Below are 25,725 nucleotides of genomic sequence, written 5' to 3' on the forward strand. Positions count from 1 at the left end.
CCTTCTAAATTGTGGGGTATGGTCTGTAGTACCTCTAACCCATGCTCATTGAAGGAATCCAAAGGGAAGTGAACCACTCACCACAAGCCCTTAGTGTTCTGACTAGGTTGGGGTTCACCAAAATAAGCTAAGACAACTTATACCAGATTTACCTGGGTGCTTGTTAAAATACAGATTCCTAGGCACAAGCAGAGTTCCTGGGTATGGTGTACCTTTGCTATCAACACTATTTAGGGGGACTGTCTGCAACCCTCACCTAAACCCTGGGAGCAAGCTGCTCTTCCCCTTAACAACTGTGGTTCTGCTGTGTTTAGAAAGCAGACTTCTCCACTTCACAGTTGCCTTCTCCTAAGAAAATAGAGTTAAAAATATTTTCATATACATTTTCCCGTGTACTTCGGCCAAACCTGTAACTAATGAGGCACTTTCTCCCCAGCCCCCTGGCTCCCCGTGTGCTCCATGGTTGCGCAGTACGCCTCTCAGATCCCCAGCTCATGCCAGACGCAGCCTGTCCTCCAGTCCCAGGTGGAGAACCTGCTCCGCAGAACCTACCGTAGGTGGAAGAGCAAGAGCCCCTCCGCAGTCCATGGGGCAGGCCCCTCCGTCATGGAGATCCCATGGGATGATCTCATCGCCTTGTGTATCAACCACAAGCTGAGAGACTGGACACCCCCCCGGCTTCCTGTTACATCAGGTAGTTAGACCTTGGTGCAGTGCGATCAGCACCTCACAAGACTTTCTGGTACAGTTTCTGCAAAGGAAGATGTTTACTTGATGTTGCTTCTTTTCTCTCGAATCCCTACCCTTCTTTTCTTTAGGACTTCCTCCTTCAAGTCAGTGACTTAGAAACATTGAAAACAAGCTAGGAAGGTTCCAATAGAGCCTGAACTCACCTCCCTGAAACAGGCTTCCTAGGCTGGCTCTTAGAGAGGATTCTGTGGCTTTTGAGTAGTCATTACTGGCCCTGTCAGTCTGGATGTCAGCCTGTCTGGACTTTGAGTGATGCATGGACACTGGGAGCCTATTTAATCAAAGTATGGAAGTCACATAATTGTGTGACTTTAATTAATCGAAGGACTTGCCCTTAAATCAGTGAATTTAAGCACATGCCAAATGGCCACCTGCTGCTCTTTATATGTTATTTTTACCTGGTTTTCTTTTTGTTTTTTGAGACAGGCTTGCTGTGTTGCCCAGACTGATCTCTATCTGTTTTTGTATTGTTTTCTCAGAGGCACTAAGTGAAGATGGTCAGATATGTGTATATTTTTTTAAAAACCATTTGAAAAAATATGATGTTCCTTTGTCCTGGGAACAAGCCAGATTGCAGACACAGAAGGAGCTACAGCTGACAGACGGACGGTGAGATTCATGTTCAGTATGTTTCTGTTGCTTGCTAAACTGTATTTTTCTTCCAAAGTACACAGAAATGAACATCCTACATGCCAAATCCAGTCTATTGTGAGCAGATTGTGTCAAACCCTCAAGGAACAGATCATTCCCATGCAGTAGAAACTCTTCTAGAGCAAAGTTAGAAGCATTTCACTTCATTTATTGGGCAAACCTGACCCTGAAATCAACGTAACCAGGAGAATACAGCTGACATTTCATCTCACTTCCAAATCTGGTTCCAAAGCACAGTACCTAAAAAGTTCACAAGTATGCTTTCTCCTAGGGTAAACAATAACAGTGAAAATTTATTAATGTAATTTGTTGCCATAATAGAAAAATAAGTGGCCATTGTAGCAGGTGTTGAAATACATTTCTTAAAACTTATACCCATTCCCAATAAAATTTCTTTACTTTGGGTAATTTCTTTAGCTTGGGTAAAAAAAAAAAGTCTTAACCTGATAAGGCTACCTAACATAAAACTACCAAAAGGTGGGGGGTGGGAACGTGCTTGTTGGTAGAACATTAGGAACACCAGAGTCAGAACCAGCCAGTTGTCCTGGCTACTATTCACTATTGTCTTGGAAATTCTGACCAGCACAGGGATGTGGGATATAGGCAAAAAAAAGCCTCATTCACAACATGTGTTTCTCAGGGCCTGCATGTGCAAAGGAAACCTGAGCCATTGAAGTTCAGACTGGGTTGCTTATAGGAGGATATGATGCTATGAAGATGTCAGTTCTGGTATTGATAAGTTCTAAAATTCATCAGGATAAGAAAATATTCAGCAATTGCTAAGAAAGTTTTAAATAAGCCTAACAAGGTTTGCTTGGCCTGATAACCAAAACATACAGAAAAAGCTCCAGTACTTAAAAGTACATGGGGAAGCCAGAATAGATGAATGGATCAGAATAAAGAGTCAAGAAATAGAACCATATGTGACGAAAGTGTTATGCCAAATTATTGAAATTAGTGGGGAAAGGACAAACACTGGCATATATTTAGAGAAAAACGTTAGATGCCTTCTCTCATCATTTGTAAAATTACTTCCAAAGCTAAATATAAAAAATAAGGACCTTGCCAATATTAGGGAAAAACAGAATCTGGAACCCTGGGGTGGGAAGGAAGACATGAAGCAGAGAAGCTCCAAAAGCTGCCTTGTGAGAGCAGAAGCTTCCAAGAGGAACAGGCAGTCTCGATGCCTCTGTGCATGAGGGTCACTACGATGCAGGGGCTGCCTTCCCTCTTTGCCCTACTCCCTGACTTGAGGGAAGCTTGGAAGCAGGCCAGGCCAGCATGAGCTGTCCCAGGAGGGCACGTGTCTGAGGCACATGTTCTTACATGTTAACGCACATGTGCAATTGTATCTATATGCTTTACGTGATGCTGTAGAAGTATTTTCTCTTGACCATACGCATTTCAAATCATGTACTTACAGTTTGGGAATAAAGACTTTTCATGCTTCTGCAAACAATTTTCCCATACCATTGCTTCACATGGACGATAACTGGAAGAGGAGCACAGAGTGTGGTCGAGAGGGGAGGATTCCCAGCACAGAGGATCTGATGCGAGGAGCTTCTGCTGAGGAGCGGCTGACACAGTGTTTGTCAAGCAGTCTGCTGCTGGAGAAAGAGGAGAACAAGAGGTGAAGTCCACTTCCTTTGAATTCACGTGTATTGTTTAGTCCACTTTATGCTGCAAGGGGAGACTGGCTATTGCTTGATTGATGATACAAGACAACCAGGATGGGGAAGGGCAGGTGGCTTATTAGCAACAGTTGTAGTGGTGTGACTGTTTAAAAGCTCTTTGAAAACAGAAGCAGTACCATAGATAGTATGTTTTTAACTGTTTTATATTGAAGTGAATTTCATTTATTATTTATTATTGAAAGTCAGTGTTAAGTTTTTGTGGGAAATTCATGTGGCTAAGTCTACTCAGAAGATGGTGAGTGCTGAACAGTATGGCTGGCCACAGGCACCCTGCCCTTGGGTGGATCGTCCCATGCTGTGACTAGGCAGCAGCTGGGCTGCCCCTCTCTGCATTGCCCACATCCCTCCCCCTCCCATGCATACCTTTGCTTTCATCTGATGGCCATGTTTACCATTTTACTGGGAAGTAGAACCAGGAACGAGGGACCTTCCACAGGTTATCCTCTGCCTTCCTTTCCCTCCCAGCCACATCCAGCATCTTCCCTGTACCCCCTTCCTAAGCCCTCTTGTTGCTAGAAAGGAACCATCAGCACTTAGTCAAAATTAGTCCTTCCCTGGGCTGGGATATCATCTCCTGCTCACCCAAGGACATTCATTCCATGAGATCCCTCTTGTGTTACCATCCCTCCCCATACTAATGGTACCCATCAGCAATACACAGGCATGAAACATGCCGGCATTTCTCCCTATTTTGGGCCCATTTCCCTCTTCAGCCACCACTCCATGTTTCTGCCCTTACAATAGTAAAACTCAAAAACGCTTGTGACACTCACTTCTTCAGGCTTCTTTCCCAGTCTCCTGCAGCCAGCTCAGGGCTGAACGTGACCGTGAACTCCAGTCCCTGGCAGCATCCCATACTTGATCCTCCCCTCCTTGCTCCTAAGATGTCTGTATGCCCCCTCCTACCCTGCTGGTTCCTCCTTATCCCACAGCTGCCCCCTGGATTCATTCTCTCAACTTCTCCTCTGCATCATCTGTACCTATTCCTCAGAGATTTCATCCAGGTCCATGGATTTTTAAATAACATCAATATTCTGACAACTCCAAATTTCTGTCTCAAACCTGTGAACTCCAGACTTGAACATCCTACTGCTTCTTTGAAATGTTCATTAGACATCTACTGGATGTCTGGTAGCCACTGCAAAGTTAACATATCCCAAATCCAGTTCCTGACTTTCTTCTAACCAACCCCTTCCTTTGGTGGTCATCTCTGTTGATGGCGGCTCCATCCTTCCAGCTGTCTAGATCAGGTGCCTTGGAATCATCCTCTCACATCATCCCACTCACATATCCTATTGGCTCTATTAAAAATGTGTTCACAATTGGACCAGTTGTTATGGCTTCCATGGCTACCACTTGGCTCAAGCCACTATTATCTTCGTTCTGGATTATTATAGTAGGCTGTAGTTTAGTCTTGGTAGACCTGGTGGGTGCCTTTCAGGTGAGTTAAGGTGGAGGTTGTGTCACTTGCTTGCTCACAGCCTCTCAGTGGTTTCCTTCTTTCACCTGGAATCAAAGGCAGATTTTACAAGTGTGGCCAGGGCCCTGAGTGATCTGTCCCACATTTCCTCTCTGACCTCTGCTCCATCCTTGAACATGGTGAGCAGCACACAGTTGGTCCTTTGAGTTTGCTGTTCCTTTTGTCTGTGGTTATCCAGCCCCTCCATTCTCCCCAGCATCCTCATGGCTGATCTCATACGCACTTCAGATCTCTGCTCAAATGTCTGCTTCTATTAGTCCCTCCTTGCCCATCCCCGACCTTCCTGTTTCCATGGCCTGCCTTTGTCTTTCTCTTCCCCAGACCAGTTCTCTTGTTATGTGTTCCTTGTCTGTCTCCCCTCACTAAAGGATAAATTGCTTAGGGCAGGGCTTCTCTTTTGTTTCAGTGCAATATTCCTTGTACCTAGGATGATGCCTAGCATTTGGAGGAGGCTTGATAAATATGTGTTGAAAGAATGAATGAATGTCCAATTTCTAGAAACAGTGTCTATAAGTGGTTTTGGATGACATCTTTTCTTTCTTTCTTTCTTTCTTTTTTAATTAGAGTCTTGCTCTGTTGCCCAGGCTAGAGTGCAGTGGCATAATCTCGGCTTACTACAACCTCCGCCTCCCAGGTTCAAGTGATTCTCCTGCCTCAGCCTCCCAAGTAGCTGGGACTACAGGTGCCTGCTACCATAATTTTTGTATTTTTAGTAGAGATGGGGTTTCACCATGTTGGCCAGGCTGGTCTTGAACTCCTGATCCACACGCCTCAGCTTCCTAAAGTGCTGGGATTATAGGCATGAGCCACTGTACCTGGCCAAGATTATTTTTCTTGAAAAGACCGGTATATGAAAGTAGACAGCTCTGGAGTATGTTAGGTGGCAGTGGGATATTATTTTGAGTTAATTGTAACCTATAAGCAGCAATCCACACATTTGGAAAATGTCAGAAGAATTACAGATGCATAAAACCAAGTAAATAAAGAAGATAGGCCAAACAAGACAATTAAAAATAATGTTAAGTAACACACAGAAGCAGTTGTTTTTGGATTAACGCCACCATTTTCATTAAATATAAATTGGATTTATAAATTAAAGGGAAGTTTTTTGTTTTTTTGAGATGGAGTTTTGCTCTCATTGCCCTGGCTGGAGTGCAATGGTGTAGTTTTGGTTCACTGCAACCTCCGGCTCCCATGTTCAAGCAATTCTCCTGCCTCAGCCTCCTGAGTAGCTGGGATTACAGGGACCTGCCATCACACCCGGCTAATTTTTGTATTTTTAGTATAGATGGGGCTTCACCATGTTGGTCAGGCTGGTTTCAAACTCCTGACCTCAGGTGATCTGCCTGCCTTGGCTTCCCAATGTGCTGAGATTACAGGCGTGAGCCATTGCGCCCAGCCTAGTTCTTTTTTTAAATTAAACTTTATCATAGGAAGTTATTAAATTTTCAATAAGTACATTTCTACTCCTCAGTTGATGTCATCTCTTACATTTTTAGTAAAAAGCAAAGGCTTAAGGCTGGGTGTGGTGGCTCATGCCTATAATCCCAGCACTTTGGGAGACTGAGGTGGGCAGGTGGCTCATGCCTCTGATCCCAGCACTTGGGAGGTCTAGGTGGGCAGATCACTTGACCACAGGAGTTGGAGACCAGCCTGGCAACACAGCAAAACCCGGTCTCCACAAAAATTAGCTGGGTGTGGTGGTATCCACCTGTAGTCCCAACTACTTGGGGGGCTGAGGTGGAAAGATCATTTGAACTTGGGAGGTCAAGGTTGCAGTAAGCCAAGATCGTGACACTGCATTCCAGCCTGGACAACAGAGCAAGACCTTTTCAAAAATAATAATAATAAAATTGGCTGGGCACAGTGGCTCACGCCTATAATCCCAGCACTTTGGAAGGCTGAGGTGGACAGATCACCTGAGGTCAGGAGTTCAAGACCAGCTTGGGCAATATGGTAAAACCCTATCTCTACTAAAAGTACAAAAAATTAGCTGGGCATGGCAGGATGTGCCTGTAATCCCAGTTACTCAGGAGGCTGAGGCAGGACAATCACTTGAACCCGGGAGGCAGAGGTTGCATGGACCCGATATCACCCCACTGCACTCCAGCCTGGGCAACAAAGTGAGACTCCGGCTGAAAAAATAAATTAATTAATAAATTAATAAAATTAAATTAAAAAGCAGAGGCTCAAAAAGTTTTTAAGTATATATAGAAGATTAATGAACAATTGTTAACTTCCTAATGCTCAAATATTTTTAAATTTATGATCATATATTGTTTCAGGTTTGAAGATCAACTTCAGCAATGGTTGTCTGAAGACTCAGGAGCATTTACGGATTTAACTTCCCTTCCCCTGTATCTTCCTCAGACTCTAGTGTCTGTTTCTCACAATATTGAACCTGTGATGAAAACATCTATAACTACTAGCCCACAGGTGAGAAGAAAGTATACGTTTGTCATTTATGTAAGAATTAAAGATTGAGAGAATGGCTGGGAAAAGTTTATCCTATGATGTTGTGATGACCAACAAATTATTAGCTAAAATTAGACCTTTTCTTAAACTTTAATCATATCATTGTTACAGAAAGCCAAGTGATTTTGAGTTTCTGCCTATGAAATAAATGAATAGAACTGAAATATTCTTAAGAACTGAGTAAGACCTGTAATTGCTGATGTATAGTTAAGACCATTAAGGTGACAGCAGCTTCTGTCAGAGCAAATTTTGTCTGAGCTTTGGGTTTACCCAGAGCTCCCTTCTGAGATTAATTTTTCTATTTTCTTTTCTTTTCTTTTTTTATTTTTTTTTGAGATGGAGTTTTGCTCTTATTGCCCAGGCTGGAATGCAATGGTGCGACCTCTGCTCACGCAACCTCCACCTCCCGGGTTTAAGTGATTCTCCTGCCTTAGCCTCCTGAGTAGCTGGGATTACAGGCATGTGCCACCACGCCTGGCTTATTTTGTATTTTTAGTAGACGCAGGGTTTCTCCATGTTGGTCAGGCTGGTCTCGAACTCTCAACCTCAGGTGATCTGCCCACCTTGGCCTCCCAAAGTGCTGGGATTATAGGCATGAGCCACGGTGCCCGGCCAATCTGGGATTAATTTTTCTTGAGGAAAATTAATGAATGAGGAAGGTAAGCTCCCAGAAGTCAATGCCTCACCCAAGGGTATTCCAGTAGTGAGTCGGGGGGTTGCTTTTCATAGCCAGATCCAACTGGCTCCAAACCCTAAGGTCTTTTTACCTTACCATTCTTCCTTCAGTAGTTAAAGATGCAAAAACAGAGTTTTAATCACAGATATGTGCCACTGGACAGGTAAAAACTGTGCTCCTGGACTGGTTTTAGGAAGCCCTTCAATGGGGGGGGAAAGCAAATTAAAATGACATACTGTTTTCATTTATCAGTTTGGCAAATATTTTAAAAATATTCATACCCTTTGAATTACCAATTCTGACCTAAAGAAATTAGCAGATATTCACTGAAACTAATGTATAAAATAATGTTTAGTATTAGTTATACTGTACAAAAGTAGAAACAGACTAAATATCTGAAGATGGGAGTCTGATTAAACAATTATAATACATTCATGCGATGGAATACTTCACAGCCCTTGACAATGATATTTTCTAAAAATGACTGGCTGGGTGTGGTGGCTCATGCCTGTAATCCCAGCACTTTGGGAGGCTGAGAAGGGAGGATCAGTTGAGCCCAGGAGTTTGAGTCCAGCCTGGGCAACATAAAGAGATCTCATCTTTACAATAAGTCATTAGCCAGGCATAGTGCTGCATGCCTGTTGTCCCAGCTACTCAGGAGGCTGAGCTGGGAGGATCACTTGAACCCAGGAGTTTGAGGCTGCAGTGAGCTATGATTATACCACTGCATTCCAGCCTGGGTGAAAGATGACTGACACTGGAAATCGTTCATGATAGAATACAAAGGCAAACAGTCTATTCGCAGATACCAGCTGACTGTACAAGCTAAATGAGGCTGGAAGGATGTACAATTGATCATTTTTTTCCCCTCTAAAAAATAAATGACTAATCAGATGAGGTTTCTAACATGATCCAGATCTACTCCCTTCACAGAGAATAGGTCGTGGTTTATTGACATCCCAAAACTCTTTTAGTTTCTTTTTTATTCAAATAGAATGACATGACAAGGGAGCAACTGCAGCTGTCAGAGGTGACAGGAACATGTCTGACCGAACAGCTAAAGCACCTGGAAAGGCTGATCCAGAGTTCAAGGGAAGAGGAAGTTGCCTCTGAGCTCCATCTCTCAGCATTGCTAGATATGGTGGACATTTGAGCAGCCTGACTTGTGGGGAGGGGGGGGTCTCTCCAGAAGAGTTGGTTTTTACTCAAAATAATGTTATTCTCAGATGCTCGATGCACTGTTGGAAGTGTGATTATTAATCATGCAAATAAACCATTTAAATGTCAAAGTCTCCCAGTTTTTCATAATGAAAAGTTGTTTACCTTGTGGGACATCTTCAATATTCTATTATTTTCATGACCTCGGCAGACTGTCACCCACCAGCATATGCTCTGAGGCAGTTTGGAGCTTACGTTTCCATGTTAAACAGGCGATTCATTCTCTCAGCAAACTTGCAGTCCTTGATGTGTCAGACATCAGTGATGCAGAGATGAAGTAAGGCACAGGGCCTCTGCCTGCTAGGCTCACCCAGGTTACGTCCAGGAGAGTCAGCAGGTGTATCTGTACATAACTCTCGGAGAATGTACACAAGGCATGGGCCTGAACCGGTAGCAGGAAGAAAACAGGATGGAACAGGGTCTGGTTGGGTAGAGGAGAAAGCAGGATTCCTAGAGAGGAGTGCAGGGGTGTGGCTGGGAACAGTGTACTTGAGAAGAGGACATGATGAAAGCTTGGAGGTACCAGTTTGGTTGTGTGGTCAAGTGAGGGGGAACAGGCCAACAGGGTGAGATCGGAGACTGTTGTTGCCTTATTCTAAGCGCTGTGAACCAGCTGTTGAATATTAGGCAGAGAAAAATGGCATTTGGGGCAGCAATCTTGAGAGGTGGGTGCTGCAGCCATCCAGGTGAAATTCAAAGGGAATAAGCCTGAGTTTGCTAGCAATTGGTGTGAAGAGGGGTTAAATTTGAGCCATATACAGAAAGAAGTATTAATAGACTTGGTGACGTTGAATATGACCACCAATCTTAAACTGGCACTCAGCATCTCCTGACTGTAATTCTACATCCCCAGACTCAATTTCATGTCTTCTCATTCTCTTCAAACCACCAGCATTTAGATCATGTCCTTATTTCACTGAAAAAACAATAGCACTAAGAAGAGAACCTCCTCCACTCCACCAAATCCACCATCCAATCCCTGCTTCCCCAAACACACATTACTCAACTCAGGGATCTTCAGTGATCAACTTCATATATAAACTTAAATAATGCTATTTCTTAATCTTGACTTTAGAGATGGTTGACTTCCTACAATGGAAGGAGTTAGCTTCTCTTAATTGTCTTTTCTGCAACATGTAATCACCCCCACCCTCGACACCCACATTTCCTCTATTAGTCTCCCTAAAGAGTTTAATATAATATTGGCTGAAATCTGCATTCACAGTTTAGTATAACTGTTTACCATTTCCTGATGAGCCCTTTATTAGTTTATGATTGATTACATTTCCTTTAGGTATAATTGTTGATTTTTCCTAGAGTTAATAAGTGAATTTTTCATTTTCTTGGTTATCTATGCTCCTGTCACTACTTCACCCAAAAGTCACTTCCCTAAGTGTAAAGCTCTTCCCAACAAAGTCATGTGCATCAGGCAGTATGCTCCACTTTCTCTTAGAATTGATCCTCTGGGAACCCTGTCTTCCTGCCATAGCTTGGACATTTCCTGGATTCTGGATAATATTTTCCTCTTCCTTGGTTTTCTCTTGATAAAGCCTGTCCTTTAGTAGCCTTCTGAGCTTGAATATCTAAAATGTCTTTATTTCTACTGTACTATTATCAAATATATATTTGGTCTTTGCCTCTGCTTTCTGATATGCAACTCCTAAAATCCTTGGAATCTCCAAAATGTCTTTTTATATGCTAGTAAGATGACTGACTGATGGCTGGCAGCACCTATGTAGTTTCAGGATAGGGATTGGTCATCTGAAAGACCAGAGCATGACATAGAGGAGTTGGAACTTTCAGCCTACCCCCTCAAACTCTCCGAGGTTGGGGGAGAGGGACTGAAAGTGACATTGATCACCAATGGCCAATGATGTAATCCATCATGACTATGTGATGAAGCCTCCTAAAAACCCAAAAGGACAGAGTTCAGAGAGCTTGTGGATAGTCAGATGTGTGGGGACTTCCAGAAAGGTGGACAAGAACATGTCCACATGGCGGGAGAATGGCACACCCCAACTCCTTGCAGACAGAAGCTCCTGCTCTTGGGCCCCTTCGACTTCACCCTGTGTATCTTTTCATCTGGCTGTTTATTTGTAGCCTTTATCCTCTGTAATAAACATGTGTTTCCCTGAGTTCTGTGAACTGCTTTAGCAAATTAAAGCCAAGGAAGGGGTCACGGGAACTCAGAAGGACAGGTAAAACAACCCGGGGCTTGTGACTGACACTGGATATGGGCCTTGTGGGACGAAGTCCTCAACTTGTGTGATCTGCCACTATCTCCAGATACATGGTGCAGGATTGAAGCAGATACCCAGCTGGTGTCTGCTGTAGAACTGATTGCTTGCTTGCTGGTGGAAAGAAATCCTTTACATCTGGTGTCAAAAGCATGTTGTGAGAGTAAAGAAATGGGTTTTCTTTTTTTTTGACTTATGTTCAATTCATCATTTGAATGGGAATAGAATTTTAGATTGGAAATCATTCCCTTGTGTTTTTGCTTTTTTGTTGCCAGAAATCCTTGAGATTACCTCTATTCCTGGTGGTCTCAAATTTCTCAACGACATTACTGGATATGTTGCCTCCCCACACCCTCACCAACCCCTGCCCAATTTATTGTGGTACTTTGTAGTCCTTTTTTCTAGTTTTTACTGCCATTGAACAAATTATCCCAAATATAGTAGCTTAAATTTGTGGAGGATTCAGCTGGGCAGCTTTCTCTTGGGATCTCTCAGGCAACTGCAGTCAGGTATTGGCCTGAGGTTAGTCATCTGAAGGCTTGACTGGACCAGCTGATCACTTGAATGGCTGGAGGTAATGTTGCACTGTTTTCCTCAAATGTCTGGCTCATGCTGATGATGGGCTCTAAGGAGCTTGCTGGAAACTGTGTCAATGGGTACACAGCCTGACCGCTAATAGGTTTCTGTTTTGCTACTGGGTCATAGTTGCCAGTGTTTGCAGGATGTTTCTTGTGGACCAGCTGCTCCAGAGGAATCCTTCCACTCCTATCTCATGTTATCTGGCTGAGTGGGAGAAGTGAGCCTAGACACACATGTGTAGACTTTTACTCAATCCCTCTGCTTTCAGTAGCCCTCAGCTATGCCTCATGCCTGAGGTCACACCTACTCTGATTCAACTGCAGGCTTCCTCCACCCAAGTAGGAGAGGGGAATCTATGGTCACATTGTTCCTTACAAAAATTTTCCACCAGTTACTCCAATTTCTACACCTTCCTGGTGTTCGCTGGCAGGACTGGTCTCTTTCTTCTTGACTTCACCCACAAATGTTAAGTTTCAACTTTGTCTGGCTAAGTCAGTTATAACTTCTTCATCCATTCCCTGCCTCTGTAATTTTGTTGACTTCACTTGCTTACTGGTGTCTCTTCTCTCATTCTTTGTGGATTTTTATGTCTTTTATTACTTACTTAAGTGAGTAGGGGCAGGAAGAAGTTAATGCCTATGCTCATTCTGCCATGTTTAACTGAAAATTTCTTTTAAAACTCTGCCATTAGAGTTTTCTCCCCATGTCTCCTGAGACAGCTCTTGTCAGTCACCAGTACATTGCTTTGTTACATCCAATAATACATTCAGTCTTCATTTTGCAATCCCTTCAAAGCCTCAGCAAAGATCACCATATCTTCACTTATTTTATGACTGCATATTCTTCTGGTTTTCCTTCTCTCTGTGGCCACTCCTCTATACTGCAAAAGGTTGGTGACCCAGGGCTCCTGCTGGAATTCTCTTTTTTGTATGTGCATTTCCTAGTTGATCTTGTCCAATCTCATGATTTCAAACACTACCTGAAAGCAGATGACTCCCAAATTCCTGCCTCTAGCATTATCTTCTCTCCTGAATGCCAGCCTACTCAGTATTTCACTTGAATATCTAATAAGCATCTCTAGTATAACTTGTCCCCACTTAAGCTAAACTTTCCAATCAAACTTTCCCTATTTTAGGCCAGATGTGGTGGCTCATGCCTATAATCCCAACACTTTGGAAGGCTAAAGTGGGAGGACTGCTTGCAGCCAGGAGTTTGAGACCATCCTGGACAATGTAGTAAGACCCATGTCTCTAACAAACTTAAAAATTAGCCAGGTGTGGTGGCACAGGCCTGTAGTCCTAGCTGTTCAGGAGGCTGAGCCCAGAGGATCACTTAAGCCCTGGAGTTTGAGGCTGCAGTGAGCTAATGATTGTGCCACTGCATCCCTACCTGGGTGACAGGCTGAGATCCTCTCTCTAAATAAGTAAAAGACACCTTCTCTATTTTAGTAAATGACCACCACCATATCCCAATTGTTCAGACCAAAATCCTCAGAACCTTAGAATCTGGCTCAATAAACAAGCTGGATGTGGCAGTATGTAAGCGGAGAGAAACATTGTTTTTTCTCGTGACTGCCCCTAGAAGCTTACCTGTGTCAATTCTCAGATGTATTTTACAGTTTTTTCTTTTAAATATTAAAAATGTGGGTTATTTTGCTCATAAAAAAGTCCAGTCCACTAAAATATCAAAACTAAAACTCTTTTCCAATTGAAACCTCTTCCCTTTCCTAGCTTTGCCAGATTCAGAGTCTGAGATTCCATGCAGGCTGAAGCCCCTTATTTCTACTCTTCATGTTTCTACATGGAGGGATTTACCTGTAGAAAAACTTCCAGTCTCTTTCTGCTTCCAGAGAAGTGGAGTGACTCAATTGGTTGAATTTCAGAGAACAGAGTGTGCTCAGGCTCCTCTGGGTATTCTTTCTGGGGTCTGTGGCTTGACTGGGGCGGGGGGCCGAGGTGTCTTCTAGTCGGCCCTCAATTGTGTAGAGCTTGATGAGGCAGAGGCTAGGGGATGTTTTTCTGATTCAGGGGAGATTTCGTAGCTTGCGCTCTTGCTTGCAGATTTAAGCTCTGTCCTTCAAACTAGCTTTTACTTGCGGCGAGGTTGATATTCTGATACCCACCCATCTTATTGCTGTGTCTTTTTCATTTGTTTCTGAACTGGGATAGGAAGAGTTGAGTATCCTCGATTGTGTAAAACCCCGCTAGTCCACTGGGGGAAGGTGCCTCTGGGTGGTTTTTCTTTTGTCCACTCTCCCTTCAACTTTCGGGTAGGAATTCAGAGGTGGGTGCAGAAACGCTCATTAGGCTGGAGCAGTAGTAACTGGATGTTGGGGATTCTACGGGGCAGATGAAGACGTGCTGGGGTCTTCTGTGGGTCCTGGGCCCGACTTAGGGACCACGGCTGCAGCCTCCAGGCGTCAGCCATGTTTCCAGCAGTCAGGCGCCCCCTGCCCTGCCGCGCCCGGCTGTCCCTTCCAAGCTCGGTCACCTCCTTCTGCTGCTAATGTTTTCACCTTCAGTTTCTCCTGGGGTCCCCCGAACTCCAGCGACCCCGTGAACTCTCCCGCGCTTGGCCCTGGCCCTTCCCCGCCCGGGGCTCCAGGGCTTCTGGCCCCTGTGGTCCGCCAGGCCTGGGGGCTTCGGCCTCACCACGACGAACACCCCGCGCCGGGCGAAGGCTGCGCCGGTCTCAGCCTCCCAGGGACGCCCGGCGGCGCCCTCCGCTCCTCCGCTCCTCCGCGCCCTCCCGCTGGCCTCGCCCTGGCGCTTCCTGCCCGCGCCCACCTCACCTCAGGGCGGCCTCCCGCCCCCACCCCCACCCCTCGCCCTGGCGTCCCGGCAAATCCTGCAGCGCAAGAGCGATTCCCCGCCACCTGACCTTCGCACCGTCCCTCGCTCGAGCCTCGCTCCCCACATCGTCCTTCCTTCTGACCTCCGGCGGGACCCTCCCGACCGGACCCTCGGAGAGCCCCTCACCTCAGAGCGCCGCGCGCCGCGCTAAGCTCCGGGACGCCAGCCTCCTGCGGGCGCGTGCGAGGCCCCGCCCCACGCCAGTCCCACCACCGGCCCCGCCCCCACGCCCCACCCACCAGCCCTGCCCCTCAGTTCCCGCCAACCAGGCCCCACTCACCTCCCCCCGCCGCCTCCCGCCGGTCCCACACCGGCCCCGCCCCCACGCCTCACCCACCAGCCCTGCCCCTCAGGCCCCGCCCCACTCCGCGTGGGGCGCCGCGCGCTCAGCCACTGTGATGGCCCGGGACACCCCGGGCGCACGCTCCCGGTGCTCTGATTGGTTGCGCGGACATCGGCCCACCTGGGCCTGCGCGTCGGCCGAGGCCGGCGCCTGCGCAGTACGCGTGAGGGAGGCGGGGCTGGGCGGCCAGTCAGGGAGCGGGCGGCCAGTCAGGGAGCGGGCGGCCAGTCAGGGAGCGGGCGGCCAGTCAGGGAGCGGGCGGCCAGTCAGGGAGCGGGCGGCGGGCGGCTTGCGGCTTGGAGCTCTGCCGAGGCGATGACGGACGGCACGTGAGTCCCCTCGCCCCGGGCCCCTGGCGAATGCGGGGTGGTCCTGGGTGCTGAGGAGAGCGCGCCGCGGGCAGCGGGCCGGCGGCCGGGGGGGCGGGGCCGGGGTCGCTGACGGCCCGTGGCACGCAGGTGTCTGAGGCGCCGTGGGGGCCCCTACAAGACCGAGCCAGCCACTGACCTCGGGCGCTGGCGGCTCAGCTGCGAGACGGGCCGGCAGACGTGGACCTACCTGCAGGACGAGCGCGCCGGCCGCGAGCAGACCGGCCTGGAAGCCCACGCCCTGGGGCTGGACACCGTAAGTGGCTTCCGCGGAGCGTCCGCGAGCGCTGGGACCCCGCGGGGCGCTGAGCGCGGAGCCGCGAGGAGGTTTCCCTCGGGAGGGCGGGTGGTGCGAGCGCCCCGGGGAACTGCGTCCGCGGCCCCTGCGCCTCAGCCCCTTCGTCTCCAGGACACGCACAGGACGCTGCTGATTTTGTTTTATTTTTTAGCATCTTATTTCGAGATAATTTCTGACTTACACACACAGTTGTAACTTTTTTTTTTTTTTTAAGACGGGGTTTCACCATGTTGGTCAGGTTGGTCTTGAACTCCCGACCTCAGGTGATCCGCCCGCCTTGGCCTCCAAAGTGTTTGGATTACAGGCGTGAGCCACCGCACCCGGCCGTAACTTTGTTTTTATGCACAAAAAGTTTTTGGACCTAGTGTCTTAGTTGTGTGCATTGTACGTGATTTGGCTGGTCGGAGTCTGCAGTGTAAACAGGGTCTCCGCCAAGCCCTGGCCACCGTGGGAAAGGCTGTGCCATCCTTTGGGCCCTTTCTGAGAGGCCCGAGTCCAGGACCCGGGGGGCATCCGTGCCCCGCCCCACCCTTTGGTGCCTGGTTTATGCAAGACATCTTGGAGAAGTTGTGAAGAATCTGTGACTGGAAAGTAAAGCAATGAAAATGTGGAACTGTCCTTTTACTTTGCTGAGGTGTGATACTCTCATCAAAGAGTTTCATACTTTTGATGGAAACAGCTGAAACTTTTACAGTAATTTAGATTCACTATTTTGACTTGGGCTGTGTGTGAGGAGGGTGCCTCTGGCCGGGCAACAAGACCCTCAGCTTGCTGGATCTCTCTCTTTTTTTTTTTTTGGTCTCTTTACAGAAGAATTACTTTAAGGACTTGCCAAAAGCCCACACCGCCTGCGAGGGCGCTCTGAACGGGATGACATTTTACATGGGGCTGCAGGCTGAGGATGGGCACTGGACGGGTGATTACGGTGGTCCACTTTTCCTCCTGCCAGGTAGGAGTGTGCTGCCCCAGCCTGAGGGTATGGCCTCCCTGGGTAATCCTTGGGATCCTAGCCCAGCCTGGTCTAGGGTTTTGATGAAGAGGTGAAAATCCAGGAGCTTGCATAGGAAAGGACTAGCAAACTCTGCCCTGTGTCAAAGTCGACCTGCTATCCGTGCTGGGGGATCAGTTAGCCTTGGCAATGTAGGATGACAGGCCCTCTGATGAGGGAAGCAAGTGGTTCTCTAGGGGTCTGTTGCCTTGAGGGAGGAGGAAGGTGGACTTTGAAGTCTACGCACAGAGTGGGATGGGCATTCCAGGTGGAAGGCCCAGCCTATGCCAAGGGGCTGTAGGTGGGCACAGTGGTGGGCGGGAAGCTGATAACTGCGGTGAACTTATCCTGAGCTATTGCAGGGGAGCGCATGCAGGGGAGCTTCAGGTTCAGGCCAGTGAGTAGGAGGAGGATAGCAATTGGATTGCCTGGGTGCTGAACTGGTTTGGCTACACGAGACTATCTTGCATCCTAGGAGTGTTTCTTCACAGAAATCCTCAGCCTTGTAAAATGGGAAATCCCCTATGCAATAGGACCTTTTCCCTAGTGACTTGTAATAACATTGTTTCACTGATGTGAATTCCTACATAAATAGGGTTTCTTTTTGGTGATAACTCTTAGTGATATGTTGTTTTCTTTTACTATGCTGTTAGTTATAACTTTGTAGTCGATTTAAAGTCCTTATATACCTTTGTTGCCTTTCTTTTTAAAACATCTCTTAGCTGTGTCTATCCATTTAACTCATCCAAATTGCCTTTATCCTGATTCTGTCCCAGAATAAAACCTGTTGGGACTTTGAATGAAGTTGCATCAGGCTTATGTGTTAGTTTGGGAGGAGTTGGCCTTTAATGTTAAAAATGGTTCCATGGTGTTTACTGCAGTCCAAGCCCTCCTCAAGGCCTGCTCTTCTTTTAGTCCTTAAATAAGCATAATGGGATCCATTAGGAAGCCGAGGCATATTTATTCCGGGCCACCAGACTAGCAGGGCGAGCACTGGGATTCCTTCTCTGCTTTGACTCCCAGCCCTGCTGCCACCTGTACTGTACAGCATTGAGTTTTTCTGTCCTGGGATTTGAGGGCCTGTCATTAGGGGAAGTTGAGGTGCTCTTTCTTCCCTTGGCCCCATCAGGGCCTGTTGAGACGGTTCCCGGGGTTCATGGTAAGACAATGACATAGAGTTGGTCTGGAGATGAGTCAGCCTCACTTTGCCTCAGTAGCCTCATCTGTGACAGGATTGGAATCAGGTTTTGTTATGTGCACAGTGTCAGGCACGCTGTGGTGTTTGGTCAGTGGGGTTACTGTGTTGTTTTGTTCTTGCTGCTTTGGCTCTGGGCTTAGCTTGCTGGGACCCTTCTTGTGAGCTGGCTGTGAGTTGGGTCTTTTCTTCCTTTTTACTTTCATGGTAAGACAATAACATAGAGTTGGTCAGGAGATGAGTCAGCCTCACTTTGCCTCGGTAGCCTCATCTGTGACAGGATTGGAATCAGGTTTGGTTATGTGCACAGTGTCAGGCACGCTGTGGTGTTTGGTCAGTGGGGTTACTGTGTTGTTTTGTTCTTGCTGCTTTGGCTCTGGGCTTAGCTTGCTGGGACCCTTCTTGTGGGCTGGCTGTGAGTTGGGCCTTTTCTTCCTTCTTTCTGGACTTTGGAAAATGATCCTATGTAGACAGCTCCTGTCAAGTGTGCCTCTGTGGCACTGGGCAGCACTGTGGTGAGCACTGATAGGGGTCTGACCTAGCCCCACCATTTACTGGCTGTGCCTCCATTTCCTTGCCTTTAAAATCAGGAAGTTGCTGGCTCTGCAGACTGGCTGTGCTCCTGTCTGCACATTTCCCTGTCCTAACAGCATTATAACTGTTGGAAGAGATAAGCATGTTTTGGGATAGCTCATTTTATGTAAACCTGTGCAGTGTTTCTCAGTCCATCTCTCCTTCTAGGGCATGTCTGTATGGTTTGTCCACTAGGGCTTCTGATGCTCTAAACCAGAGTCAGGCATTCATTCCATGGCACATGTGGCTGGGATCTGCCCTGAGACCTGCCCCGTGCCAGGCTCTGGGGGCGCATGGCTGATGGAACCAAGCATGGGGAGTGGAGGTGGAGGGTGCCTTGTAAGCACCGTGCCTGAGATGACCAGACTGGGGACAGAGGTTCTTAGTGGATAATTATTGTTGTCACTCCCTTCCCCCTGACATTTGCAAAGCAGCATATGCTTATAAAAAAATTTATGAAGCAGAAAAATATGAATAAGCAAGTAGGTATTACCCCATCCAAGGGTGACCAATTTTGTATTTTTTTCCCAGCAGATATTAAAGCAAGACCAACAGTCTCCACTCATGGAGGGTCCACTGATCTAAAATGCTGGTTCCTTTTGGACCTTCAGGGCACTTGGGGGAGGCCTTCCTGAGGTGCTGTGCAGTGTTTGGTGTTTCTCTGACCCAGAGGGTCATGCGATCCATGCGTGGCTGAGTGGGCTCTGCAGGCCCTAGTCAGGGAGCATTGCCTGTGCCGTGGCTGACGTCTTCTCTGGCCCTGTTCCCAAAGTCCCTGTTGGCCTGGGAGGAATGGCCTTTCCAGGGGTGTTTTTGTGGGAAGTAGGTAGCTCCCTGTTGGAGTGGGGTGCTTAGGAGGAAAGGGGCCTGGTCTTAGCAGTGATGACCACCTCCCCAAAGCGAGGAACATCTCTCCTGTCACACAGGCCTCCTGATCACTTGCCACGTGGCACGCATCCCTCTGCCAGCCGGATACAGAGAAGAGATTGTGCGGTACCTGCGGTCAGTGCAGCTACCCGACGGCGGCTGGGGCCTGTGAGTGTGCCTGCCCCAGTGTCACTGCACACGCACGTGTGTGTTCTCATGTGGGAGATGCTTGAGTTTCCAGGCAGCTGCCGGGGGGTAGGAGGATGGCAGCTGTGGGCCTGGGGTGGGTTGGGGAGAGCCTAGCAGGAGGGGAGTGGGCTGAGGCTGTGCAGGTGGGGCCTTGGCTTCACACCTCGTGTTAAATGGGTTTTGTGGCTGTTAGGACACTCTTGAGACCCACATATGGAAACTGTCAGTCTCTTATCACTGAGTAGAAGAAAATTGCCCTTGACTCTTGTGCGGGGGAAACCCCGCAAAAGCCAAGGCAATGGTCTGAGGCCACAGTCTACTTTCATATAAATATTGAATTAGAAAAGAATTAGAGATATAGTTACATAGTTATTCCTATATATGATCATAAATAATCCTATAGCTTTTCACATGTAATAATAAATATACGTATATGCAATCATATAATCTTTTTTTTTTTTTTTTTTTTTGAGACGGAGTTTCACTCTTGTTACCCAGGCTGGAATGCAATGGCGCGATCTCAGCTCACCACAACCTCCGTCTCCCAGGTTCAGGCAATTCTCCTGCCTCAGCCTCCTTAGTAGCTGGGATTACAGGCACGTGCCACCATGCCCAGCTAATTTTTTGTATTTTTTTAGTAGAGATGGGGTTTCACCATATTGACCAGGATGGTCTCAATCTCTTGACCTCGTGATCCACCCGCCTCGGCCTCCCAAAGTGCTGGGATTACAGGCTTGAGCCACCGCGCCCGGCCAATCGTATAATCTTTAATTTTACTATAAGCCTCAGGTAAAGAAGTGTGGAACTGAAGTGGCATTGGGAAAGAGGTGACCCTAAGGCAAGATACTCTAAGCCCTGTGTCATGCCCGCATAAGGGCTATTAGAGGGCGCCTTGGCTGTGCGGCAGCGCCAGCGCTGTGAAAGTGCCCGCTGTTTAGCCAGCTAGGGAAGGAGACGTCCAAGATGGCCCAGATGTCTCCTTCCTCAGGGGAGTTAGGAGAAAACTCTGCTCTTCCAAGCTCTTGTGGTAGGCCTGGCGGCTGTCAGAGAGGCCTGCAGACATCCGGGGACTTAACTGTCTCTATGTGATGCTGTGCTTCAGTGGTCATGTTCCACGTCTACTTTCACATTCTGCTTCAGCACGTGGTTCGTCTCTTTCTCAAAAGATAAGAATTAGTAATAGTAACAAATTTTAATGTCCTTGGTATTCTTGACAAGTGTGAAAAAAGTGCTGACGCATTAGGTTTTCCCCTTGCCTTGGCTTCTTGAAAATCTGAGCCCCTGTCTCCAAGACCTGTGACTTACCTGACCTGTCACTGACCACCATTGCCTCAGCCTTTCTACCCTGCTCCCTGCTTTGTACTCAGTAATAAGTCAGAGTGTCCACGCCCTGCAGGCCACTGCTGGTCTCCAAGATCTGGTTGGCAGTGGACCCTTGGGCTCAAACTCTTTTCTCTATCTCTGTGTCTTGTGTCTTTATTTTCACTGTTTCTTGTCTTCACACCTGTAGAGAAGAACTACTTCATGACCTGAGACTTACTAGTAAAATTGAAGATGATAGGATTGTATATATGTATGTATTTATGATTACATGTAAATAGTTATGTGATTATATAATAATTACATGTAGGAATAATTATGTAACTATATTTCTAATTCTTTTCTAATTCAATATTTATATGAAAACAGACTGAGGCCTCAGACTCTTGCCTCGGCTCTTGCAGGGCTTCCCCCCATAGATTCTGGGCTGGCAGCAGGTGGAGGCAGGGCTGGACAGCTGTCCTGCAGTGTGGCACACACTTTGGGAGCAGAGCTGTAGCCCAATGTGGACTGCCCTCGGGAAGGTGTAGAGCAGGCAGGTCAGTTGGATGGAGCAGGGGCTCGGGTGTCATTGGACGTGCATGAACTCCTGCTGGAGAGTAGCTGCTCAGGTGTCTCCTCTGTTGGCATGGTATGTCAGAGTAAGGGATTTTAGCATTCTTGGTTTTCTGAGGAAACTCCAGAAAGTTTTGCTTTATTTCTTAGAAGTAAGGATAGATACTGGTTTCTCACCTATGCTCTGCTCCCGTAGGCACATTGAGGATAAGTCCACCGTGTTTGGGACTGCACTCAACTATGTTTGTCTCAGAATTCTGGGTGTTGGACCTGAGGATCCTGACGTGGTACGAGCCCGGAACCTTCTTCACAAGAAAGGTATGCCCCGTGCAGCATGTGCTGGGTCAAGGGTTCACATCAGCTCTATAATGAGCTCTCACAAACGAGATATAGAAAGGTGCACCTTCAGATGAAACAGTGGGCAAAACACATCAACAGGGAATTTGTCAAAGCAGAAATAGGCAGAAACTGTTTAACAGATGCATAATTTCTTAAAAAGCAAATTAAGAGCCAGGCACAGTGGCTCACGCCTGTAATTCCAGCACTTTGGGAGACTGAAGTGAGCCTTGGAGTTTGAGGCCAGCCCGGGCAACATAGTGAGACCCTGTGTTTACAAAAACAATAAAATATTAGCCAGGTGTGATGGTATGCACCTGTAGTCCCAGCTACTTGGAGGCTAATAAGGCAGGACGATCACTTGAGCCCGGGAGTTCTGGGTTGCAGTGAGCTGATTGTACCACCGCACTCCAGCCTGGGTGGCAGAGTGAGACCATGTCTCTAAAAAATAAATAAATAAATAAATAAACAAAGCAAATTAAGACAACCAGGTAATTATTTGTTTCCTCAATTGACCAAGACCTAAACGAAACACATTAATTTGTTGCTTGAGGAAGAACACAGGAAGCCACCTTCTGGGGGCAGCCTGGCTGCAGGCAAGAGCAGCCCTGGAGCTTGCACCTTTCAAGCTGGCCGTTGACCTCACCAAGCCCAGCCTGGCTACCTCTCCTCTTGCCTGTCAGCCCTAAGGGTGATTTCAGCCAAGGGAATCCATGGGTCCTGCTGCTCCAAGAAAGTCTAGCTCATGTTGTGACTCTGCAGAGCCTGGTTTTTGCCCCCTGCCTTTCACAGACCTTCCGTAGCCCATCCTGCCTGCCCTGCTCTCTGCTCCATGCACAGGGGTGACCTGTCAGCTCCTCAAAGGTCCTTACTACACCAGGGCTCACCATGCACTGCCTCCTTAACCTGAAGCCTCTTACCTTCCACTCCTGCCCCGGTGGCTCACAGTTTCAGTGTTTCTTCTTTGAGGGCCTCATCCTGAACTACCATGCCAGGTGGAGTGTCCTGTGATGCATTCCCATGAGATCCTGCCTCCTTCCTTCATGAGCTTGTCACTATTGTCATCAGTTCACTGTCAGCCTTTGGTGTCATTGATGCTGTGTTCCCAAGGCTGCTGACTGGTTCCCCACCACAGTCCTGGCACCTGCCTGGCGGAGGAATGTGTTTAGGCTGCACTTTAGTAGCTTTGTGGGTGTTAACTAACTTTTGCATACCCTTTGGGGTTTGGAGCAGGGACTCCTCAGAAGTGTGTTTAGACAGTGTGGCTATGCCGGAACTGAGTGCTGCTGAAAGTGGCTCTGGCATATGGGGCCAGTGTGCCGGAGCTGCTCTGGAGTCTGGGGCTTGTCATTGTTCCTGTACAGCACCAGTCTGCCAAGTGGAGATGACAGACTGGGGCAGCTGAGGCTTGGCTCCGAGTGCGAGGCCGAGTGTGCGCTCTTGCTTCCGCTCATTGCCTTCTCCAGGCACATGTGGACGTGGCTGCCATGTGCACCTGGGCCCCTCGCTCGCCTGAGCACTGAGGTGTCCCTGGACCTTCCAGGTAGCTGTCTTCATGTGCTCCTTCCTAGGGCCAGGGGTTGGAAACACCTCTCCTGGGGCTGGAAACACTCCCAGGAAAGCCACTGGTTTCACCTAGGGACTGTGCGTCCAGGGCATTTCTGAGTACTCTGGAACCTGCTTCTCACATGGGGTTGCAGTATCTGCATGAGGCTGCCCTTGGCTCATGGAGAGGGTCATGCGTGACTCCTGGAGGTTGAAGCTTCCCAGCTAGAGACAGCGTGGGCTCTGCTGATAAGCAGCAGATGACACGGGCCTATTCTTTTCCCTCTCAGGTGGTGCTGTGGCCATCCCCTCCTGGGGGAAGTTCTGGCTGGCTGTCCTGAATGTTTACAGCTGGGAAGGCCTCAATACCCTGTTCCCAGAGATGTGGTATGCCTGCTGTTGATTTGTTTGTTGGGTGGCTGCTGCTTCCCTGAAGAGTAGAGGGACAGGGACTGTGGGTCAGGTGCAGGCTGTTAGAGAGGGGTGGTTGTTCTGTGGGTGGGTGCAGTTAGGCTTCTGGAGGGGTCCTTGATCGAGCTGAGTCCTACAGGGATACAGAAAGGGGGTTCACAACTTGGCAGGAAGGAGGCTATGCTGTGGATGGAGGTACCCTGAGTCAGGCTGCAGGCAGGGCGGGGTGGCTTGCATCTTGTGGAAAACTGAGCATCTGTAGAAGTAGAAGGAACTGTCCCTCCCACAGCCTGCGCAGGGGCATCCTGTGCTGCTGTTGCTGCTGCTGCTGACCTTGTCTCCTTTGCTGCTGAATGTGAAGCGTGTCCCAGCATCACACCTCACCTGTGGACTCAGTGTGCTTGCCTTTAAAAGATCAGTGTTTGTTTTTCTAAATAGAACCGAATGTTTTTAAATACCCAGCAAAGCCAACATTAATTTCTTATTATCTGGTGTCTTTTTTTTGTGTGTGTGTGACGGAGTCTCTCTCTATCACCCAGGCTAGAGTGCAGTGGCATGATCTCGGGTCACTGCAACCTCTGGCTCCTGGGTTCAACTGATTCTCCTGCGTTAGCCTCCCAAGTAGCTGGGACTATAGGTGTGTATCACCATGCCTGGCTAATTTTTGTGTTTTTAGTAGAGATGGGGTTTCGCCATGTTGGCCAGCTGGTCTCAAACTCAGGTGATCTGCCAGCCTTGGCTTCCCAGAGTTACAGACGTGAGCAACCATGCCTGGCCTAAAGTTTCTTAAATAAACTTTTAAAAGTAAACCTTATTATTTATTTATTTATTTTTGAGACTGAGTCTTGCTCTGTTGCCAGGCTGGAGTGCAGTGGTGCAATCTCAGCTCACTGCAGCCTCTGCCTCTCGGGTTCAAGCGATTCTCCTGCCTCCGCCTCCCAAGTAGCTGGGCTTACAGCCATGTGCCACCATGCCCAGCTAATTTTTGTATTTTTAGTAGAGATGGGGTTTCACCATGTTGGTCAGGATGGTCTTGACCTCTTGATCTCGTGATCCGCCCACCTCGGCCTCCCAAAGTGCTAGGATTGCCCAGCCTAAAAGTAAACTTTAAATTTTGGAATAGTTTCCAATTTCTGGAAAAGTTGCAAAGATAGCCAAGAGTATTCCCTGGGGCCCTCACCCCATATTCTCCTTGTTGATGCTTTGTGTTACCAAGGTATATTTGTTGCAGCTAAGAAACCCACAGTCATCCTAAGCATTTAGGAGCTCCATCACTTGGCTTTAGGATATAAAATGCTAACTGAACCAGGAGGTGCAGTTCCTTGGAGAGTGCACCTATGGCTCGACTGTCCCCCTCAGGAGCAAGGTTGAGAAATGCCCGCAGGTGCACTGATGCGGTGGGGAACAGCCATCCACCAGTGTCCATGCTTGGAAGGGCCCCTACTGGCGTAGGGGCAGGCTTGAGTCTTGGCGGTCTCCAACTGACTCCTGCTGTTGCCCCAGGCTGTTTCCTGACTGGGCACCGGCACACCCCTCCACACTGTGGTGCCACTGCCGGCAGGTCTACCTGCCCATGAGCTACTGCTACGCTGTTCGGCTGAGTGCCACGGAGGACCCGCTCATCCAGAGCCTCCGCCAGGTAGGACCTCATCAGGGAACAAAGTGAAGGCTTCTGGGGCTGGGACCCATAGGGCCTGGGGCTCCTGGAATCTAACCACACCTGTCCACTCACCTGGGGGCCCTGTGGAACCGAGAGCCCATGATCAGAGTGGGCCTCCACCTTCCTCCAAGCTCTGCCCAGAGGGGACTCGTGCTATAGGACAGGCAGCAGCCGTTGCCCAGGGTTCTTAGGGGGACATCCAGGACTCAAGAGGTGCAGGAGACAGATGTGCACTGTGTCCTCAGGAAGCAGGTCCTGAGGTGGGGTTTGAGGTGCAGGATGTCTATCAGGCCTGCCCTGGGGAAGGAGGAGGGGCAGAGGAAGGAAATGAACTTCTAGGCAGGCCTGGGGCTCATGGAGCTGGGGAACTCTGCAGAGTGGTCTGCACATAGCCACAATGGCCGGGCCTTCATGTACCCTCAGTGTCAGTTGCTGGAGGGCCCTCCCCGACCCAGGAAAGGGCTG

At 48.2% G+C, this 25,725-nt stretch overlaps 2 protein-coding genes across 3 annotated transcripts in view; both read left to right on the forward strand.

The window, feature by feature from the left end:
* The window catches only part of LOC108311145 (germinal-center associated nuclear protein), a 55,158-nt gene extending 46,143 nt beyond the window's left edge, over positions 1-9,015 (forward strand). Inside the window, exons 25-29 of the mRNA XM_017538462.2 lie at positions 437-694; positions 1,230-1,359; positions 2,825-3,031; positions 6,861-7,011; positions 8,721-9,015. Of these exons, the coding sequence (XP_017393951.1) occupies positions 437-694; positions 1,230-1,359; positions 2,825-3,031; positions 6,861-7,011; positions 8,721-8,879 (905 nt within the window). The 3' untranslated portion in view covers positions 8,880-9,015. The remainder of the gene's footprint in view (positions 1-436; positions 695-1,229; positions 1,360-2,824; positions 3,032-6,860; positions 7,012-8,720) is intronic.
* Positions 9,016-15,221: 6,206 nt separating this feature from the next.
* The window catches only part of LSS (lanosterol synthase), a 36,065-nt gene continuing 25,561 nt past the window's right edge, over positions 15,222-25,725 (forward strand). For both annotated transcript variants that reach the window (XR_001828089.2, XM_017538496.2), the window contains exons 1-7: positions 15,222-15,284; positions 15,414-15,579; positions 16,432-16,570; positions 19,304-19,412; positions 21,505-21,626; positions 23,480-23,576; positions 25,104-25,239. Coding sequence is in view for 1 of the 2 variants with exons in the window: in XM_017538496.2 (XP_017393985.1) it covers positions 15,271-15,284; positions 15,414-15,579; positions 16,432-16,570; positions 19,304-19,412; positions 21,505-21,626; positions 23,480-23,576; positions 25,104-25,239 (783 nt within the window). In the remaining variant the exon portion in view is untranslated. The remainder of the gene's footprint in view (positions 15,285-15,413; positions 15,580-16,431; positions 16,571-19,303; positions 19,413-21,504; positions 21,627-23,479; positions 23,577-25,103; positions 25,240-25,725) is intronic.

Source organism: Cebus imitator, unplaced genomic scaffold (genome assembly GCF_001604975.1).
Source record: "Cebus imitator isolate Cc_AM_T3 unplaced genomic scaffold, Cebus_imitator-1.0 Scaffold112, whole genome shotgun sequence".
Classification (NCBI taxonomy): Eukaryota; Metazoa; Chordata; class Mammalia; order Primates; family Cebidae; genus Cebus; species Cebus imitator.